Here is an 18331-nt window from a genome sequence, read left to right on the forward strand (position 1 = left end):
CATACAACCACTGATGTCCCCACGTTAGGTGCACAGAGAGAAGCCTTTTACCCTGATAGTATGCTCAGGGTTTGCACACTGGACAAATATTGTAGTTTACTTTTTTACAAGTTATTCCGTGTAAGTTATTCTTACTGTTTAGCGTTATTTATTTAGTTATTTTTACATTCATTTATTTATTTTGAGAGAGTGCGACTTTGAGTGGGGGACGGGGAGAGATAGGGGAGAGAGAGTCCCAAGCAGGCTCTGCATTGTCAATGTGGAGCCTGATGCCAGACTCGAACCATGAGATCACCTGAGCTGAAATCAAGAGTCAGACACTTAACCACCTGACCCCCTAGTGTGATTTAGAGCATAGGTTTGTTTAGGCTGTAGTGTTGTTTAGAGTTTGATTTGGAGTAAATTTTGGTAATTTAAAAATACTAACATCTTTTTCTCCTTGGTAATCACCTTTTTTTTTCTTTTTTTCTCTGTGTTATGTTATTTGATTAGTAATTTTATGATTACAAAAATATGTATGATTTAATTATAGAAAATCCAGGAAAAATAAGCAAAAAGAAAGGGGAAAAATGATCTATAATCTCACCATTTGGAGAATAACCAACATAAACACTTAGGTCAATATCTTTCTTTACTTTTTTTTTCCCAAAATCATTCTTTTCCTATTACTTTGTAAGTTGTTTTCCCCCTAGTATATGATGTGATCATCAAATGTGCTCCCTATGAGAACACTTCAAAAAGCTGCATAAATCTCTGTTTATGAATGTGCCTCAGGTTCCCTAAGTCGCTTGTCGTTTAGACATTTTGGGTGTGTGTGGAATATGTAAGGTGAATATCCTGGGAATTACGTTTTGGCGTGTGTCATGATTCCTTTGAACAACTTCCTAGAATTATATAAATAACCTAGAGGCAGCAACAAAACGGACGTTTAGTGGGCGTTTACCATGTGCCCTGCACCATGCAAAGCACTCCATCTGGAAAATCTTCCCTAAGTCAGTCCTCCAGCAATCATCTGACATAAGAGTTACTATGATCCCGATTTTACAGACAGGAGAGTGAGGGGCAGAGAGCTTCGCTGTGCGGTCAGGGTCACAGAGATGGCGGTGCGGGCACAGCGTGTCCGGGTGCCAGGGTTGGTGAGCATACTCCAGCCCGCCCCAGCACAGCAGGGCTGCCTTCCACACCCTACCACCTATTTTTAGACTCCTCAGAAGACTTCTTTGTGCTCTTCTTCCGTTTTCCCTGGTGGTGGCTTCCTCTGCCGATGCCATATGCTCTGGCTTGGATTTCCTCCACACCGTGTGTGTATTTTGCCCTTGTGTACACCACAGCTTCCTCAGAACATCCGCGGCCTTCTCACTTTTTCTCCTTGAGACTTTCCGTTTCCTTCACTTCCCACTTCTTGTTCACCCATCTGCTCAAGCAAGGCTGGGCGTCTTTCCTGGCGTCTGGTGGCTATATTTAGCTGTTCCCGCTGCCTGCAGTTGGCGTCGCTTCTCTTGCCTGCTTCCCTTGCTGTCTGAGGGCACCCTGTGGGAAGCGAAGCAGAACTCCACGCCAGTGCCCTGCCTGCCCCCCCGTTTCTCCCAAACCGGGCGCTCTTAGTCCGTGAACTTTCCTTAGTCCGTGAACAGCGACACGTTGTAATCCTCATGCGCACGATGCATGGTAGGCAGTGGCCACAGCAGTCTGCACGTCAGGCCGCAGCCCTTAAAATAAAACATTATTGTCTGAAGTCAAAATATCCTAGAGATGAATGGGAAGGGAAGAGAGCTTTCCTGCCGTCCTCAGCTCCTGCTATTCATTCTCCATGCCCTGGCTCAACTCAGTGGCCGGGTTCTTTGCCCGGGTCCCACACGTCTGATTCCATTCTTCTGTTTACTGAGTCCCTGCCTCCTAAAACCCCGTCATTCATCATCTCTTCTGAGCCACGTCTCGCTACTTCCTTAAGACCCACCGAACTGCTGCCTCTTCCAAAAATCTGCTTTCATTTCCACGTCTGTTGAGTTGGAACTCATCTGCTCCCCACCGAATTGTGAAGCCTCATGTTTGCTATCTTCTGCAGAACTCACCTTACTCCTAGCTTACCTCCCTCTAAACTTGTAGAGGTCTGAATCCATGTCTCATTCATCCTTGTATTTCCCACAAAGCCTAACAGTACAAACGAATATATTGCTGACTACCTTAAAGAATAAGTGAGTAAATAATAAATCACTTGGCTTATCCTATAACCAAGAAGTAACAGAAAGACATTGTGTCATTGTACAAAATGGACCTATAAAATCCATATATTATTAACCAGGTTAAAAAATTGTATAATATTTGAGTAGAAGTGTAATGATACATCAACTATTTGGGGATGAAGAGTGATGGAAACTCTGCTTTTTAAAAAGCCAATTTAAAAAAAATGTCTTCAGATACAGTCAAAACAACAATAAAAACAGAACAGAGCCAATCATACCTCACTGTTTTTGAAGGAAAACAGTTTAGTAAGTAATTTGGGGTTAGGACTTAACATTGCAATTGGTGAATCTCCCTTAAAGGAAACTGAGTGTGTGGTTATTCATCGGAAGGACCATAGTAATGAAGCCTAAGAAAGGATGTGTACACAGGGAAGAAACAGGCGAGAAGAGCACGTGACTTGGGTTCTCAAATAGCTGTCCGGACGTTGGCACACACTTCCAGAAAACGTGGCTTACCGAGGAGGAGACTGTGTTTCATGCAGGAGGTAATGAGAGAATCTACCTCAAGGTTTAGTTGTGAGAATTACAGTTCATGCGTGCAAAGCTCGGTGGCTGGCATATTGTAATTGCTATAAAAGGGTTAGATACTAGCTGTTTTTCTCTTCCGGTAGAGTGGCTGTCATTCTCTGGTCCTTCCCTGTGGGGCCTCCAAGTACGGTTGGTGATGTGTTGCACACAGTAGTCTAAATGTGCCCCTCTTTCACAAAGCTCCATCAGTTTCTTCCCTTGCCTGTCACTCTTGCTATCCAATAAGACGGCGATGGGCTCTTTAGCCGACACTAAGTCTCTGTGCTAAGCCACCTAAAGTTTTTAAACTATAAACCAGTGTTTTCCAGCAGTAAGTCATAAAACCCTTACTTAAATTCCGTTTCATTGTTTTGACCTGACTCTAAACAAAAATTTTTTGAGAAGGAATAATTGCCTGTACTGAGTACGTGCTCTGTGCCGGATACTCTCCCTGTGTCTCTGCCGGTGGAGGTGAGGGGAACAGGAAATGGAAGGACTTCTCCAGTATCATACAGCTAGTAACGGGCAGAAACATGATTTGAACCCAGGGGTGTCTGTGCCGTAATTCCAGCCTCAGCCGTCACACTCTTTCGTATACCGGAAGGCAGAACATACGTGCCAGAGTAAATATCATAAGGATTTCTCTTCAGTGTCTTATTTACACATAAAAATTACAGTAACTGCTTGTTTCCATAAAACCTCAAGGCAATTACCCAAGCACTTGTTTTTGGTTACAGAGTACCAGTTTACTGAGAACAAATGACTGAAGCTGTCAGTGTTTAAAGCATGTTAGCTGGACTTTGAGGCACCTGGGTGGCTCTGCTGGTTAAGCGTCCGACTTCGGCTCAAGTCATGATCTCACGGTTCATGGGTTTGAGCCCTGCGTCAGGCTCTGTGCTGACAGCCTGCTCAGAGCCTGGAGCCTGCTTCAGATTTCTGTATCTCCCTCTCTCTCTCTGACCCTTCCCTGCTCATGCTGCCTCTTTCTCTCTCTCCCTCCCTCCCTCTCTCTCTCTCTCTCTCTCTCTCTCTCTCTCAGAAATAAATAAAACATTTTAAAAAAAAACAATAAAAACAATTAAAAAAAAATAAAGCATGTTAGCTGGGAGGAGAATGAAGCTAAGATAGAAATATAAAGTTGGTTCCCACAATTTTAGAAGCTTGATTCTTGCCTCTTTCTTTTATCTGTAATTATATAATAAGGTGAAGAATAAGTGACAAGCCACCCTTTGCCTCCAAGTGATTCCATTTCTATTTATAAAGTCTGAGAAAGTTGAAGGGTTTAGGAATGTTTTAAGATTAAGCAAACTCTAGAGGGGTAATAGAGTGGCTTTCAAACTTCCAAATGGAAAAAGTTCTTGGACCCCTCAGCCTGTTTCAGCGAGAAAGTTCCTCTTATCTCATTTGTGGGCTTTTTGGTGGGCTTTCCTTCGGGAAACAAAAACGGTTTACGTGAATGAAAGTTGACATTTTCTACAGTGTAGATTCCATTTGTATTGATATCGACTTGGGACTTAGGCAAGAAAACTGTCTTCACTTGCCACCAGAGCCCGAAGCACAGTTGCAGACTTGGAGAACTGTTCTTAATCTGTGCACGCTCACCCAGCAAGTGCTAGGGGCTGCCCTGTGCACTTGTGCAGGTTGTGTACTGCACAATTTAGAGGGCACCAGTCTCCTACATTTTTATTATTACAGTGTTCCTGTTAGCACAGGAGAGTGTGTAAGGAAGAGGACCTCTGAGCTGCATGCTTCCCCCGGCTGCCCAGCACCTCCCACGCCACTCCCCCACCGGCAGACCGGGCCTCGCATCTCTCCAGTTCTTCTTCCCTCCCAGCTTTGAAAAAGAAAACAAACAAAATAAAATAAATCCACTTAAATAGGAGTGGCTACTGAAGATTAGAGTTCCCCAAGGCGTTTATATTTTAAAGGAAGTGATTGCTAAATCCAAATAAAACTAATACGTAAAATAAATAGAGAAGACTTTCCAAGCCAGGAGGCAGTGCATTCCTAGTGTCCTTCGTCCCCTCTGGGCTCACAGCACCCCAGTTGGTAGCCACATGCAAGGAGAGACTTGGGCCGCTGCCGGGCCCCCTTCTTTTAAAAGCCTGCCAGGCTCTGGCCTCAGTAACGTTCTGAGCTCATCCAGCTGGGTTTGTGTCTGTAACCTATTGAAACAGTGACTTGTTCAGTGGCGGTGACAGGAGGCAGGGACCAGGATTTGCAGAGCAATTATTCTTATTTTATCATAAGACTTGCATGTACTCTACCTCATACTCTCCTAATTTATACAACACTCCTATTCCAGCTATGAGATTGTAAGCTCCTTAGAAGCAAATTCTCTGACTTAGACCTTCTCCACAGAGTGCTGAATTTAGACCCAGATTGGGTGAGGATTACTTTAGGGTTACACGGCTAGTTAATGGCAGGAGCAGAAAGAGAACCCCGATTTCCTCATGCCGTATAGCAGGCTAGTGTTCTGTCCATTCTTCCACTGTTTCAGTGATCTGCTGCTGTGTAACACACCACTCCAAAACTCCACTCCTTAACACAGCAACACTGCTATTTCTCCTAGGCTTCTGGGTAAGGCATTTAGTTGGGCTGTTGACTGAGCCACTCACTTAGCTGGTTGCAGATGGATTGGGCTGAAACGTCCTGGAAGATGTCATTTGCATGTCTAGAACCTCAGTACTTTTCCCACGGTCTCCTTCTCTCCATATTTTCTCTCCTCTCTTTCCGTGTTCTAGCCTGAACTTCTTTACAGCTTGGTAGCTGTCTTCCTCTAGTGAAAGCAGAAGTAAGCAGAAGTTGACAGGCGTCTAACACTAGCCCAAAACTGGCACAGTGTGACTTTTACTCCATTCTCTGGGTCAAGGCAGGTCACAAGTATCTATGTGGGAAATAGATACTACCACCTGCCGAGTGGAACAGCATGTACATTGAGGGAGGGAAGGAATTGATGGTGGCCATCTTGGAGATTATCCATAACCAGAAGCATAGTTAACCAGCAGATGTAGCCTCTCCCTAATTCCTAGCAAGCACCCTGATAGAATGGAGAAACTCTAGCCTGGGCAAAAACAAAGGAGAAACAGGAGAAGAAAAATACCCTGAAACACTGCATCTTTTTCTATTTTCAAGCCCAGCAAAGAGTTAAGAAGGTGGCACCCACCTACCCACACGGCCCTCTAATCATTCCTCGGCTGAGTTTCTTCTGGTTATCATTCAAGCATCAGAGGAGGCGCTGCTGCACTCCGGGCCATGTGTAAAGAGCACGATTAGTGCCTGTGTATCCTACAGCAGGCATTTTAAGTAATTTGGTTTTACAGCTACTGCTATGTCTGTTTTCTGTGTCAGGCTTTCACACGCCTATTTCTAAGACCCATTCTCTGAGCAGCAGTTAAAAACAATACTTTCCAGTGCTGCATTGTGTATTGCTAAAATGTAATACACCTACAAGTAACCTTTTCAACCGTTAATTTCCATCTATAAGTCAAATTATCCCCAGTTGCTAAGAAAAAGCATATCTCATTAAGTTTCTCCTGCTTTCTTTTTAACAGTACAGAAGATTCTTATATGAAAGAACAAGCATCTAAGACTGGAAACTCAATTTTCTAGCCTGTTCCACCTCTGGCAACATCCCTTATATTCTAACTAACTTGGTTAGGAATCGCCTACATAATGAGGATTACGGGCATACTTCGTTTTATTGCGCTTTGCAGATATTACATTGTTTTACGAATTGAAGATTTGGGGCAACCCTGCGTCAAGCAAATCTCATGGCACCATTTTTCCCACAGCTTTTGCTCACTTAATGTCTCTGTGTCACATATCAGTAGTTCTTGCAATATTTCATCCAAACACATTCATTTTTAAAGTCTTTGGTGATCTGTGATCTTTGATGTTACTGTTGTAGATGTTTTAGGGTGTCACAAGCTGCACCCATATAAGACAGTGAACTTAATAAATGCTGTGTGTGTTCTGTCTGCTCCCCCGTCCCTCTCCCCTTCTTTGGGTCCCTCTATTCCCTGAGACACAACAGTGTTGAAATTAGGCTTAGTGAGGGAGGGATGTTGAAAGCTGAGATAGGCTGAAAGCTTAGACCTCTTGCACTACCCAGCTAGCCAAGTTGTAAGTGCAAAGGAAAAGCTCTTGAAGGGACTTAGAAGTGCCACTCCAGTGAACACTTGGATGATAAGAGAGAGAAACAGCCTATTGCCGATATGGAAAAAGTTTGAGTGGTCTGGATAGAAGCTCAAGCCAGCCACAGTATTCCCATAAACCAAAGTCAAATTCACAGCAAGGCCTGGCTCTTTTCATTTCTGTGAAGGTTGAGAGGTGAGGAAGGGGCAGAGGAAAAGTTTGAAGCCAGCAGAGGCTTCAATTCTTGAAGCAGAGGCTTGGTTCATGAGGTTTAAGGACAGAAGCCGTCTCCATAACATAGAAGTGCAAGGTGAAGCAGCAGGTGCTGATGGAGAAGCTGCAGCAAGTGACCCAGAAGATGTAGCTGAGACAGTGAATGAAGGTGGCTGCACTAAACAGATTTTCAATGTAGATGAAACACTTCTGTTGGAAAAAGATGTCATCCAGGACTTCCATAGCTAGAGAGAAGAAATCTCTCTGAAGAAAACCTGGCTTCAGAGCTTCAAAGAACAGGCTGACTGTGTCATTAGGAACTAATACAGCTGGTGACTTTAAGTTGAAGCCGGTACTCATTGGCCATTCTAAAAGTCCTAGGGCCCTGAGTTGTATGCCAGATCTACTCTGCCTGTGCTCAGTAAGTGGAACCACAAAGCCTGAGTCACAACACATCTATTAATAACATGGTTTACTGAATATTTAAGCCCACTGCTGAGACCTCTTGCTCAGAAAAACAGATTCCTTTCAAAATGTTACTGCTCATTGACAATGCACCTGGTCACCCAAGAGCGCTGATGGAGATGGACAACAGGATTAATGTTGTTTTCATGGCTGCTAACACAGCATTCATTCTCTAGTCCATGGGTCAAAGAACAATTTTGACTTTGAAGTCTTATTATTTAAGAAATACATTTTCTAAAACTCTAGCTGCCATAGATAGTGATAATTCTGATGGATCTGGGCAAAGAAAACTGAAAACCTTCTGGAAAGGATTCCCCATTCTAGATGCCATTAAGAACATTAACGATGTACAGAAAGAGGTCAAAAGATCGACATTAGCAGGAGTTTGGAAGAAGCAGATTCTAGCAGTCCTGGATGACTTTGGGAGATGTAAGACTTCAGTGGGGGAGGTCACCGCAGATGTGGTGAAAACAGCAAGAGAACTAGAATTAGAAGTGCAGCCTGAAGCTGTGACTGAATGACTGTGATCTCGTGATAAAACTAACGGATGAGGACTTGCTTCTTATGGATGAGCAAAGAAGGTGGTTTCTTGAGATGGAATCTTCTGGTGCAGATACTGTGAAGATTGTAGAAATGACAACAAAGGATTTGGAATATCACATCAACTTAGTTGATAAAGCAGGAGCAGGGTTCGAGAGGATTGACTCCGATTTTGAAAGAAGGTCTCCTGTGGGTAAAATGCTGTCAACCAGCATCACATGCTGCAGGGAAATCATTCATGACAGGAAGAGTCAGTTGCTATGACAGGTTTCACTGTTATATTAAGAAATTGTCACGGTTCCCTCAGCCTTCAGTAACCACCACCCTGATCATCATCAACATGGAGGCAAGGGTCTAGGCCAGCAATGGTTAGCATTTTTAGCAATAAATTATTTTATTTTATTTTAAAGTAATCTCTACACCCAACATAGGGCTCAAACTTACAACCCTGAGATCAAGAGTCGCACACTCAACCAACTGAGCTAGCCAGGCGCCCTGCAATAAGTAGTTTTAAATTAAGGAATATATGTTGTTCTTTTAGACATGATGCTATTGCACACTTAATAGACTACAATATAGTATAAACACAACTTTTTTTTACATTTATATAAATACAACTTTTATATGCAACTGGGAAACCAAACAAATAATTTCACTTACTTTATTGTGATATTCTCTTTATTGCAGTGCTCTGGAAGCAACCCTACAATATCTCTAGGGTGTGCCTGTATTCTCTTCCTCTGAGAAAAATGCTCTTAATCTTCTAAATTTCCTTGGGAAATGTTTTTGCATGTATGTTTTTTTCCTTAACAAAACCAGACTTTTTTTTTTTTGTTACAGTTAGATTGTCTTTTACAGTTTAGATAACTGTTCAACCCACAGAACTTTTTCCTAGAAACAATCAAATAAATAAAATTCTCTAGTGTCATATCAAAAGAGGAAATGTAAAAGCAGCTATTTATGGACTATAGAGGCAAAACATTTCCAATTTTAAGAGATTATCATTGTCTCTTATGTGTGTGAGGAAATAATGGTTTTGTACCCAGCTGCCTAGGGAGTAGGGCCCACCAAAATCACATTTTCCCCCATTCGTGTGGCTCAGATAATGAAGATATTGTCTGTACTTTTCTTACACTACGTTGTATGGGTAAACATTTACACATGGCACAAAGCTAGCATTCAGTTAGAAGAAGTCCAGATTTTTTTAACATCCTGTTTTACCATTTCTCTGATTTTGCTAGTGATGAGTTTCCTCTTGTTTATTTGCTATTTTCTTTTGTTTTGTCTATGACTGAAAAGACACTGTGCCTCTTTAAAACCATCCAAATCATGTGGAGAACTGTGGGGGTCTTACTGAATTTAAAAAATCTTCCATATCTCTACCCCTTTCATTTTAGGAAGAAGAATTAGAAGCCCAGATTTCCTTCCTTCAAGGACAATTAAATGACCTAGATGCCATGTGCAAGTACTGTGCGAAGGTGATGGACACTCATCTTGGTGAGTGAGCTACTTTGGCCCCGGGAAGAATGACAGTCATAACAAGAGTGTGCAGTTGGCCCTGTGTTGAGCTTTCGATGTGCGTTATCTCATTAAGCCGCACAGCAGCACTGTGGTAGTAGAGGTACTGTTACTATCAACATTGTACAAATGACGAAACCGAAGCACAGAAAGATTAATAAAATCTCCCAGGATTATAGAACTAGTAAGTGGAGTAGAAATTCACAGTCAGGCAGTTTGACTATAGATTTCAATTCTTAAGTGCTATACTGCCCTTTATAAATATCGGTCTACATCAAACCAGAATGAAATGTTGAGCTTTCAAGGTCAAATATTCAGCTCTACTGTTGTGCCAATCTGGGTGTAGTTACTGTTATTTTTTAAATACTTCATTTTTTTGTAAATGTTTAGTTTTGAGAGAGAGAGAGAGAGAATGTGTAGGAGAGGGGCAGAGAGAAAGGGAGATAGATAATTTGAGGTAGGCTCTAGGCTCTGAGCTGTCAGCACAGAGCCCCATGTGGGACTCACGGATCACAAGATCATGACCCAAGCTGAAGTCAGACGTTTAACTGACTGAGCCACACAGGCTCCCCTTAAATACATGTTTTGAACCACCAGCCTGAAATGCATGTCAGGACCACATGACCTTTTCTTACTTCTGACTGCTTATATTCTAAGAAATGTCCTAGTTTGAAGTTCAGTGTATATGTGAGTCCTACATATGTCACGTTAGAAAGTCCTCAGGCATTACTCTCTACATTTCTAAAAGTTCTGTATTTTGTTATCGAAATGGTCTCTGCTGGATCACATATGTTTTGCTTCAGTAACTCAGTGCTGCTTGCAAAACTTCAAAATGCATACTATTACTATTTTTTTCAGCCCTCTTATGGGCATCCTTTCTTTCCCTATTATCTTCTTCCTCCAGTGTCTAGCATCTGTAGTTTGGGAACAAATTAGGAGAATAAGACAGATACTCTAATGGAAGTGGTTAATATGCTGCTCTGTGAGTGTGGACAAATGACAATACCACGTATTATAAGAAATCAGGATGCATCCCACTTATGAGGGGAAATCACGTAGAATCCACCAAGGCAGAGGTCCTAGGAGTGGGCCATCCCTGGGGCCTTTACAGAAGGTGGACTCTACCTTCGACGCCACTGACCTCTCAGCTTGTTCATGAATTCATTTGCATGTGGTGAAAAGAGCTGTCATTTAGGTGTAGCCTAAGCCATACTGACCTCTAGCAAGTCATAAATGTTGTCTTACAGATTTGGAGAGGTGCTTGCCCTAGGCAGCTGGCTGCATGCCGGGGTCTCACTAGGCGGCTGGCTGGGCCCTGGTCCATCCTCAGTTTCTCCTCTTAACCACTTCTCCTTTAGAGAAAGCGCCCAAGAGGGAGAAACAACAAGGGAGACCCGGGCCGGTGATCAGAAGGGCAGTACCCCTGGTCACAGTAAGAAATGTTACCCTTGTCACATCTGACCCACCCCTGTCAAAACGGTTTGTTTATCTGCTTCATGATGATCATCTTTAAAAATGCATATAGAACTAAGTTTATGTGAATCTCATAGCATCCCACTATAAATGCATCAGAAAGAAGTAATGGAGAGAGAGCTTGTATGTAAATAATATATCTTATGTAACTAATTTTAGTTTATTTAAATATTCTTATTTTTAAAACAAGTGTATGTCAGGGGGCCTGTGTGTTTGTGTATGTTTGCTTCTCTGGTTATGTGAGTGACCTTTGTATTGCTTGATTTTTGGTTTTAACCGAAGTAGGAGAACAAAGAAGTAACTGAGAGAAAGATTTACTGGAACTCTAGAAAATCCTGTTAGGAAATCTCTAGGTTGTTTGGTCCACATAGCAGCTATTTTAAAGCAGCTTTACTTAAGCCTTAAGAATTCGTTCAAAGAGCTTTCGTTCTGATTTGGTCTTTCAGTCAGCTCTGTAAGAATATTTTCTCATTGCACGGGAGGGGGGAACACTTTAATTAAAGAAAAGCCTATATCAGATGTGAATTTTCAACTAACCACAAAACTCCATTCATTTCTTGTGTACGTTTCACTTCAGCCAGAATCCCCTCATGTAGTTGTCAACTTCTTTTCTCCATATGAAGAGCAGGACCCCTCTCATAAAAAGGGATTGAAGGGTGCGCCTGAGGGGCTCAGTCAGTTAAGCGTCTTACTTCAGCTCAGGTGATGATCTCACGATTTGTGAGTTCGAGCCCCACGTCAGGTTCTGTGCTGACAGCTCAGAGCCTTGGAGCCTGCTTCAGATTGTGTGTGTGTGTGAGTGTGTGTGTGTGTGTGTGTGTGTGTGTGTGTGTCTGTCTGTCTCTGCCCCTCCCCTGCCTGCTCTCTCCCTTTCTCTTTCTCTCTCTCTCAAAAATAAATAAACATTAAAACAATGTTTTAGATGAGCTTGAAGGATGCTACGAAGAATTCCTGGACCCAGGGCCCACAGATGCATTTCAATCCACCTGCCCGTTATAAACAGTGATTTATTAAAGGATATTCCTGTGTTGTAGGCAGTTTTGATTCTAAGCAAAAATTGGAGGAAAACACAAAGATTAATTAAGGTGAAGCTCTTGATTGTTACTGATTATAACTTAGTATAATGCCATCTTAAATATTAAAATACTTTTTTACTAACGCTAGGAGATGTTCCAGCCAGATTATTAAAGTAAAAAGGCAGGTAGCACAACAGTATATATTTGATGCAAAAATAACTACTACCAGTGATGGCCTGGCTGAAAGGAAGGTTATAGGATGACTTTCTGGGGGATCTAATTTTTATGCTTAGAAAATGCAAAACAGTCCCTGAAAATCTGTCGATCCTGAAGTGCGAGCACCTGGGGCTTCATCTTCAGACGCCAGGCAAGAGCCCGTTCTGAGTGGCAGGAGCGGTGTTTGAGAAGGAGAGCGCCTTGTGTGGCACCAGACAGACACAGGGTTGAGATCAGACTCCATCACTTAGCGCAGCCTGCTTCTGGTCGTGTCTTCGTATAGAAGATGGAGACGTAAGTGTCTACCTTGCCAGTTTGTTGCCAAGACTAATGTGTTTTGTTTTTTTTTTTTATATTTTTTATTTATTTCTAGGAGAGAGAGAGAGAGAGCGTGAGCAGAGGAGGGTCAGAGAGAGAGGGAGTCACAGACCGAAACAGGCTCCAGGCTCTGAGCTGGCAGTCAGCACAGAGCCCGACGCGGGGCTCGAACCCACAAACCGCGAGATCATGACCTAAGCGAAAGTCGGACGCTTAACCGACTAAGCCACCCAGGCGCCCCAAGACTAATGTGTTTTTAACCCCAGCACAGGGCATGGCCCAAAGTCAGGTCTTCAACACAAATTCTCTCCTCTGGCTTCTTAACTCTTACGTGTCCCTTCTCAGGGAAGATCCTGAGACACTCATCGAGTCCGTGACCAGAGTGCTGAGTACGGACACGTGGTGCAGGCCCCCACAGCTAGTCTGCGGGCGAACCAGGACCAATACCAAGTTTCCCAGCACCTAACTAAATATCCCCTTGTCAGTGATGCAGAAAGATGCTGGAATTGGGGATATGCTGGTCCTAGGGTTAGGCGTGTGAGCTCTTTGAGCAAGAAGAACTTGATCGGAACAGAATGATGCCCAGTCCTTGACCTGAGCTGGCCGGGCCTCCATTTTGCGCTGGGCCACAGGCTACCAAGGCGGCTGTGAGAAATGCATCAGAAACGTATTCTAGGAGGTATTTTCTGTATCCTCTCCTAACATTAATTGTTTTCACCACGTTCCTGCATTTCAGGAGAATTCCATATCACCCTGCATTTTCATCATTTCAGTTATATTTTAAAATGTCATGTATAGTTCAAGGCTATTTTTATAACTTACAGAACAAATATAGAGAAAAACATCTCAGTTAAAAATCACATAAAGGCACTTGTTCAAATGGTTCTTTAATTATAGAGGCAATAACATTGACAGGCTAGCAGTTACTTCCTTATAGGCCTGGAACCCAAAACTAAAGAAATATTTGTTTTTTCAAAACTCTACCAAAATCCTAATTTTATTACTTCCACATAGTTGAACCACATGAATTCAAACATTGAGAGACAGGAATTGAAAATGCATGCGTTTATTAAATCTAAACTTTCCTGTCAACTTCAGAAGACTTGTTTTACGTGTTCATTTTTCCGTTGCTATAGTTACTCCCCTTCCTGTCATACTGACAGTTGAGTTAAACGCCATTGACAGTATTAACCTCCGTGGTTGAGCTCAGGCTATTTTTAGGTTTGCCGTATTTTACTCATAATTGCACGTGGGCGAGCGGCCCACACTTCTCTGTTCCGTGAGCAGCCGGGCTGAGCTGCCAGCTGTTTATGAGGAGTGTGAGCTGTTCACCCTGCTGGCCCGAGAGCCCTCACCTGCCTGCTCCCAGAGGAGGTACTTCTAGCCTCTGTTTGGTACTTAGACAGTGGTTTCCAGCAGCCTGCCCTTTCTTGGGTGGTTCATGCCAACAATGGCAGGGTTCAGTGCAGTGAATTCGGGCAAGGTAGGTTTCCCAGAGTGCTGTAGCTCATAGGAGCTCAGAATGGTGAACGGGTGGACGCTTTACAAGCCATCTCACCAGTTCTTCATCTCACAGATGAGGAAACCAAGGTCCAGGAAGGATGAGACACACAGCTGGCTGTGGCACACGTACCTTGAGTCTAGACCCGATTCCAGTCCCTGGCTTCTATTTTACTGGCACTCTGACAGAAGCCAACACTGGAATTGGTCGTTGGATTTCAGATCTTCTGCTGTTGTACTGCACACATCATTACCGAGTTTGCACTTGTCATAATATTTATGTAAGAATTAGCTGTAAGAAGAGGCCAGTTTTGAAAATCAGTTTATTTGCTTCTGCAGGAACTTTATAAATCTAATTTTCTCGTGTTATGAAAACAACTTTCAATGGATGTCGTTGGAAATGTTCAATAAGGCAATTAACTAATGAGATTTGAAAAAACAGGGAAGGAAAATATCACCAGACAGCTTCCTCTCTGTCAATCACACTGTGATAAAAGTTTTCATAACTGTTTTGAGAATTTTAAATGCTGCATTTACTTATGGGCAGGATAGTCCTCTGTCGAAGGAGAAGATACCTTCCCTTGAGAATCTCATTAAAAAGACAGATTCTGATTCAGGAAGCCTGATATGGGATCTGAGGTTCAACATTTTTAACAGTCCCCAGATGACCCGATGTTATTGGCCCATGACCGTCTTCGACCAGCAAAGAGCAAAAGAACTTAAAACTATGTGGGCAGAATTAAACTAATATATTCATAATCCCATTAATGTATTCATAACTCCACACATGTGCAGCTAAATTCTGTAGGCAGACAGCACCCAGTCTCCCCTGGTGTTCTGGTGTAGCTTTCAATCATCTGAAATTCAGTTCTCTTTTCAGCCTCTTTGAACTTGTTCTATTCTAGTAGTAAGAGGCTCTTCCCACCCCCTGCATCTCCCACTCCAGTTTTATTATCAGAAGATTTGGAATAATTGGTCAGCATCTAACTCATACCGACCCTCTGCTTATTTAGAAAAACTCAGCAAATGATACACTGCCATATCCTTTCCCAGGCTAAGACACCACAACTCAGAGCCAGTGACTTCAGTATAAACTGTCCATCTTCCATCAGTTTGCTTTTCACTTGCTGGCTGTCTCCCATTTTCCCAAGTGCTTTTCCACAGGAGGAATCCACACTGAATATCTCTCCTTCCCTGTCTTTTTAAAAATAAGTTTCCAAATCCTTCATCTTTCTTAAACTGTCTGACTGCATAGCCCATTCACAGCCCTCCATACCAGTCTGCCTGTCTGTCCTCCAATCCCAACCCTCTCTAGTTAATGACCCAACAGGCAAAAGACTTGTCCACCCTATCTTGTGGAAACAGATTTGCTGCTGATTGCTTGAAAGCTCAAGGACTTTGTGGCCACCATAAGCATCTCACACTAAGGTAGAGCTTGTGAGTAGGGGAAAGTGTAACCCAAGTTAAGAAAGCTAATGTTCATTGCGTTGGGCCATGTTTAAATCCCTACTGAGTAGTAGCACTTAACTTTGACTAGATCCTCCTGTCAGCAAAACTCATGGCCTAAAATTCACCAAAAAAATATATCCATCTTGGGGCGCCTGGGTGGCTCAGTTGGTTGAGCATCTGACTTCAGCTAAGGTCATGATCTCACAGTTAGTGGGTTCGAGCCCCGCATCAGGCTCTGTGCTGAAAGCTAGCTCAGAGCCTGGAGCCTGCTTCGGATTCTATATATCCCTCTCTCTCTCCGACCCTCACCTGCTTACACTTGTGTGCTCACGCTCTCTCTCTCTCTCTCTCCCTCTGTCTCTCTCTCTCTCAGAAGTAAATAAAACACATTAAAATTTTTTTCAATTAAAAAAAAAAATATATATATATATATATATATCTTAAATTCAGTAGGCAGGATCTTATTTGACTAAATAACAATCTCACTCAAACTGTCCTCCTAGCTCATTGCTTCCAACTGAGAGGGTCTGATGGCAGAACCCTAGGATATTTCCTTTTAGTAAGGCCCTAGCCGTGATTCTGCTTGTATTTTTAGAAACACGTCTTCTATAAAAGGCATCTAACCATTACTAGAGCTTCAAGACCTTTTAAGTTTATTTCATTTTATATTTTATAAATGTTTTTAATGTTTTATTTATTTCTGAGAAAGAGAGACAGTGTGAGCAGGGAAGGGTCAGAGAGAGAGGGAGACACAGAATCTGAAGCAGGCTCCAGGCTCTGAGCTGGCTGTCAGCACAGAGCCCGATGCGGGGTTCGAACCCATGAACCGTGAGATCATGACCTGAGCCAAAGTCGGACGCTTAACCGACTGAGCCACCCAGGCATCTTCTAAGTTTAAAAATATATGTAAATGGAAAGAGCCTAAGTGTCCATCAACAGATGAATGGATCAAGAAGATGTGGTTTATCTATACCATGGAATACTACATGGCAATGAGAAACAATGAAATCTGGCCATGTGTAGCAACATGGATGGACCTTGAGGGTGTTATGCTGAGCGAAATCAGTCAGGCAGAGAAGGACAAATATCATATGTTTGCACGTATAGGAGGATTAGGAGGAACTTGACGGAGGAACAAGGGGGAGAAGAAGGGCGGAAATGGTGGGGGAAAGGGAGAGAAGCAAACCATGAGAGACTCTTGAATGCTGACAAAAACTGAGGACTGATGGATGTGGGGGGGAGGGGGGGATGGGCATGGAGGAGGACACTTGTGGGGATGAGCACTGAGTGTTATGTGGAAACTAATTTGACAATAAACTATTAAAAAATAAAAATAAAAATAAAAATATATGTAAAGTCTTTTTTCTGGTTGACCTTCAGATGGCAGCCATATCATGAATATGATAGATTTTGCTGTGAGGAGTCATACTTCCATGACACTCCCTGGCTGGTAGGGTAGGAAATCCTAAGCGAATAATAGGCCAAGTGGTAGAGATAAGTAAAGATTTCTAACTCTGCTAAGTACTCTCAGTTTACTGGAGAACTCTTCATTGTCACCAAAAACTAATCTTAAATGCAAGACACATATTTGCTTAGTCTTACCCTTAGTTTTTCCTAACTGAATGCTCCTCTCCCAGTTTAGGGTCCTCAGTCATTCTGACAAGCTGAATGCAAAATAAGACCCTTGGTTATATTTTCTGTGCAGTCTGCTTTTGGTTTTTAAGAAAATATTGAGCATGGAGTGCCTAACCCATTTCTGAGCTCTGGTTGGTCATGTTAGTATCCCTTAGTTCTTCACCTGAGAAATATCTCACCTACATCTATTCCTCAGGACATGAAAATCAGCCCTCTTGCTGGTAAGAAAGCCCTGTGCTGTTCATTCAGCCAGTATTTACTAAGTACCTGCTTTCTAATGTAAATATAGGTTCTGGGAGAAGTAGATTGCATGGGGTGAAGTGGAGGAGTGGTATTCTAAAATTGAGCTCAGCGCTCAATGGAAGATGTGTGAAGCTTCAAAGTAGAGAGAAAGAGTGGGCCAAGGAAACTTTACCTCATTGGAAATACCTAAAGTGACACATAGCTTCACATGAAGCCACGGCCCTCCCAGAGCACCAGTGATCTCACGAACATTGGCAGGGACCTGTGGGGTTCTCAAGTAGTACGGATGTAGTGAGCAGAGTGCCATAATTGGAACCAAAGGACCTTGCATCCAGGATTCACCATGTAGAACCGTGCAGTTTCATAAGACTTGTAGCCTGTGAGCCTGGTCTGAGAATACAGTTCCAAGAGTAAAAGATGGGACAGGAGAGTCTAACAGCTAGATGCTTTCAACGGTAAGACTGTTAACAGACAGCTGATGCTTAAACACAGTTTTAAGGTGGACTTTAAAGGAGGGTTTTCTAGAAGGGGATCAGCCTTTGCAGAGACACGCAAATGCAAAGGATCTATTAAAGGATGGATTTGACATCTACGGTCTTCTACTAAGCCTGCCTTCTCCCACCATCTGGGCAGCCGTGGCACACACTCTGAGCAGAAATTCCTTTGTCAGCAGTGCAGCCAGAGCCGGTAGTGACTACAGCTCTGCCCCCTCCTGGACTCATGGCCACCTCTTCAACCGTTACCACTCTGAGCACACATGTAACCCTAGGTCAGCCCCACATGCGACCCCTCTATTTGGTAACCGCCTGCATATTTCCTCTTTAAAGTCTGGACAGTCCTTTATGTGAGATTGTCTAA

At 42.9% G+C, this 18331-nt stretch overlaps 1 protein-coding gene across 1 annotated transcript in view; it reads left to right on the top strand.

The window, feature by feature from the left end:
• The window catches only part of TBC1D5 (TBC1 domain family member 5), a 536447-nt gene that overhangs the window by 501141 nt on the left and 16975 nt on the right, over positions 1-18331 (top strand). The window contains exon 22 of the mRNA XM_077750881.1: positions 9503-9602. Coding sequence (XP_077607007.1) covers positions 9503-9602 — 100 coding nt within the window. The remainder of the gene's footprint in view (positions 1-9502; positions 9603-18331) is intronic.

The sequence above is a fragment of the Crocuta crocuta genome, unplaced genomic scaffold, assembly GCF_008692635.1.
Source record: "Crocuta crocuta isolate KB4526 unplaced genomic scaffold, BGI_CrCroc_1.0 scaffold279, whole genome shotgun sequence".
Taxonomy (NCBI): Eukaryota; Metazoa; Chordata; class Mammalia; order Carnivora; family Hyaenidae; genus Crocuta; species Crocuta crocuta.